Genomic DNA, 3,954 nt, shown 5'->3' with positions numbered 1-3,954 from the left:
AATTAAAATAAAATAAAATAAAATAAAATGCAGTCAGAAAGAAACGACAGTTAAAAACACCAGCTCAGCTGAAATCTGGCCAGCGCAACCCAGAGGCCCTCAGTGTCAGCTGTAACTGCAATGCAAAGAGTAATGTTGTCAGGGGATATGTTACAGCTAAGGAATGACATACGGAAATTATGAACTAATAAAGGGACTGGGAGAGCACTGAGGATCCACCCACCTACTAATGTTAATTATTGATGGGAAACATGCTTAGTCACTTGTGCATGATTTAGTGATAAGAATGCCAGCATGATGCTTCCTCCTAGGGTTTCTTAGACAAAGGCTGTTGTTTTCTCTTCTCCACCTTTCCTTTCTGAAGAAAACCAGTCGTCTTTCTTCCTTCTACACCTGCCTGCCCCAGACCAACTCACACATGTCTATGCATGTGCACAGGCACTGAGGCATAAAGTAGGTGATGACACATAGCAGCTGGCTTCCACTGAAAGTGGATTCACCAGCCCACAAAGGAGGCAGAAGATTACTGAAGCAGAAGAAGCCAATAGTTTGCCATTATCTTAGGGACCTGCACTGGCTGATGTGATATTCGAGCAGCTCCAGGAGCCACTATGCGGGAGGAGGTGGGATCCCCTGGGCTCCCATTAGAAAGGTGGAAGTAGAAGCAGCACACGTCCCTAGCAGCAGTGAGGCCTTCGGTTGCTGAAGACCATGCAGCCCATGGCACCGTAACAGCTGGAGATCTCAATATAAGTGAAATATCCTGGGAAAGACATCCTCTCATAGAATGAAGTTTCTCAGATCTCAGCCTCTTCATCGACTGTTTGTGATGTGCACTCACTTTAATGGGAGTCTGGCAGAGGGTGCTGCCCACACCTTCATGATTTCTGAGGGTGGGAGAGGGCTGGGGTGTGCCCCCCTCCCAGCACACCTGCTGCAGGGCCACCGGTCCAGGCCAAGGCTCCCCTTGTCTCAACATAAAGTTTCCAAGGACAAAGGTGCTAACAGGGAAGTGGGGTTTGCTAGTGAGGAAAGCTGAATTCGTACTGTGATGGTTCTGTAGGAGCAGTCCTGAAACACGGGAGGGGTGTTAGTGTAAGGCAAGGGCTCTGCCAGAAGCAGGTCTCTTGGGAAGCTGGCACACCGCTGGAACTGCAGATCAGTGGCAGATTAATTCAAAGTCTCGGGGATACAAGGTTGTGGTGAACCAAAATGTTGAATGGCTTGAATTGGAGAATCTGATAGTATTCCTCCATGCAACTATAGATCAAAAAATATGATAACTGCCATCTCACCAGCTCCTGAAGAAGATCTTAGTGCTCCATTAAGCAGCAGCTTGTGAGTTGTCCAAACATGTGATCCCATGAGGGTTGTTCATCCTCCTCCCTTGCCACTCTCCTGTTCTAAAAGGTCTGATTTAATGATTGTTGTGGCTGGGAGACTGCTCAGATATTCAATTATCTTTGAGTTTTGACAGTGCCCGAATTAAGGACTCTCCCTCATTTGAATGAAGGACCTCTTTGACATCCTGACACTGGTCTAGGATTCGACAGCATGAACAGAACTGCTGATCACACCCCTGCTGTCAGAGGTGCAGCTCCAGTCAAGGCAGCCACTTACACACCATTACCCCTGTGCTTCATTCTGCTTTGTCTTTACAGCTCTGCTGCTGCATCATACACCCTTGGCTTTCATCAGAACTGCATCTTCTACCTCAGTGCTCCTTAGCACGGTTTTGCTAAAGCAGAGGCTTGCTTTCAGCAGGCATTATAATGTCAGTTCACATTTGCAGAAGAGTTTAATGTTCAGATTGTACCCACGTGCTTTCCCCAGAAGGAAGAAATCTACCCAGAGTGAACAGTCAGGCTCCCTTACTGCACTGTAGGTATTTGCCAGAATAAGAAAAATTGTTGCATGTGCAATTTTAAAAATTATTCTGTTATATTACAAATGACAATTCTGGAAGGTGGCCTGCATCGTAGGTAAATGAAGATGAAAGCCAACTTCTGATCTAACTTGGTGCCTTACAGAGAGAAAAGAGAAATGTCACTGAGCTGCCGGGCTTAGACTCTAACAGGGTCAGTCAAGAAATGATAGACAAAGCCCTTGGGAAACACATTACACCCATCACCCTGAAATCCACAATCAAAAGCAACCCCTTGTATAGCGATATCCAGGTGGATGACGACTGGGAGGAGAAGAAAAAGACCCCTTCCTGGACTGTGCAAGACTATGACAGGCACTCGCTGCACGCTGACTTGGCCAGCCACATAAAGGTAACACACTGTTGCACTGCACTCGAGTGAAGTGAGCTGCTGCGAGATGTGCGTGGTGTGCACGAACCGCTGCGTAGCCCGCTTGGTTCTTTTGGTGGGATTCCAGAAGTCGGTGTGGATATATTTTCTGGTACAGACATGACACTAACATGAGTCTGATCCGGAAAAGAAGTCTGGTTAGACTCCAGAAATTTCAGTTCTGCAGAACATGACCTCTTTAGGTAGAGAAAGTCTTACAGCTGCAACATCCTACAACTCGGTTTCCCCATTTATATAGGGAAGAACTATAAACGATGCACTTAAATACTATATACCTGCTTTGATAAGTGTTCTTAACATCACTCTGTTATCAAATAATATAAATTTTCTCAGTCTCATCCACATTATGCAGGAACCTACCTGCCTGTGGGTTGGCACAAATCACTTCTAGAGTTACTTTTGTGAGTTTTTCTTCTGCTGTTCCCTTTTTTGGAAAGTGACTCAGATCTGTTTATAAATCAACGTCTCTTCTTGAGAAGACAACATGGTTTCTTCTGGGATTTTTAATCACATTTCAGTGGCTGGTGTCCTACATTTGGTTACTGGCTGAAAAGCATGGTTTTAGTTTTCCCCAGTGGAACATTTGCAGTATCTAGCAAGTAATGCAACCTATGTTGATGTGAAAGTTACTTGCATTTGTGTTGTGATGCCTTAAATTCATTAATCACTATCTGATGATAGCCAAAATATTTCTGGCTATATTCTAATGACTTTGTGTGCAAGAGAGAGAAACTGAGTTCATTTTCTAATTTTTCTTTTAGGAAAATCCTAATGATCTGCAGTTCTGGATGGGGGATATTTATACTCCTGGGTATGATACTTTGTTAAAAAAGAAAGAGAGAGAGAAAAAAAATTCCAAATGTTGCCGAGTCATCCTGCTCGTGGTACTAGCTGTTTGCATCCTGATTACCATAGTCACGCTCAGTGTTTTACTTACTTAGTACAGCCGAATGATGGGATTTTTTTCAATAAACACTTTTATTAAGCTGTTCCCCTCCCTTGTTTTATTTGAATTCCATTTATTTTTATCACAAATGCTGTTTATTTAACATCACTATTTTACAATGTTCCTGTGCAGCAAAAGGAATTGGTCCTGAAAAGAGACAAATACTCTGAGCATGGCAGAGTGCCTCCTTATCGGTATAATTAAAAAAGAAAAGTATAAATATGCTACCTTTCTTAGTGCTTTCTTCTTTGAACTAGTGATTTTGGTCAGTATTTGTGGTATGGTACATATAGTATGTACAGACAACCAGTTGACTACTCGTTCTAATAAACACCTACCATCCTGTTCATCTTTTTATGATAGCTATTATTGGAATATAGGAAAGTATGCTAAAGAGGCATTCCAGATAACCCAAAGAATTCTGAAACAAAAATTTACACATTACTTAGCGACTGAATACATTGCTGCAATGATGCAGCACTTAGTAAAAAGCTAGCCTAATGCATAAATGTTTTCTTACACTTTTTCAGAGAACAAAACCAAAAAATAGACCACTGAGTTTCTATCAAAAGAATTCCTTGAGACCTGAGACAGGGTTTCTTCATCCCTGTGTCATGTTCTTTGAACATGTAGCATCTCTGTCACCCTAAAAGATGGAATGTCAGTATTTTTTTAATGACATGTCAAAAACTG

The 3,954-nt window shown here is 42.6% G+C and overlaps 1 protein-coding gene across 1 annotated transcript; it reads left to right on the top strand.

The window, feature by feature from the left end:
- Window positions 1-2,090: 2,090 nt before the first annotated feature.
- Window positions 2,091-3,256, top strand: KIAA1024L (KIAA1024-like ortholog). The gene is made up of 2 exons (XM_009708551.1): window positions 2,091-2,276; window positions 3,077-3,256. The coding sequence occupies exons 1-2, from the start codon at window positions 2,091-2,093 to the stop codon at window positions 3,254-3,256; spliced, it is 366 nt and encodes a 121-aa protein (XP_009706853.1).
- Window positions 3,257-3,954: the final 698 nt, after the last annotated feature.

This window comes from Cariama cristata, unplaced genomic scaffold (assembly GCF_000690535.1).
Source record: "Cariama cristata isolate BGI_N322 unplaced genomic scaffold, ASM69053v1 scaffold35510, whole genome shotgun sequence".
In the NCBI taxonomy this organism is placed as follows: domain Eukaryota; kingdom Metazoa; phylum Chordata; class Aves; order Cariamiformes; family Cariamidae; genus Cariama; species Cariama cristata.
The sequence above is the reverse complement of the archived record's forward strand: the minus strand, read 5'-3'. Positions and strand labels throughout refer to the sequence as shown.

Excerpts from the sequence above, each read along its gene's own strand:
- KIAA1024L (XM_009708551.1), top strand. The coding sequence starts at position 2,091 with ATGATAGACAAAGCCCTTGGGAAACACATTACACCCATCACCCTGAAA. Across the intron at positions 2,277-3,076 it reads ACTTGGCCAGCCACATAAAG|GAAAATCCTAATGATCTGCA; the intron begins GTAACACACTGT and ends TTTTTCTTTTAG.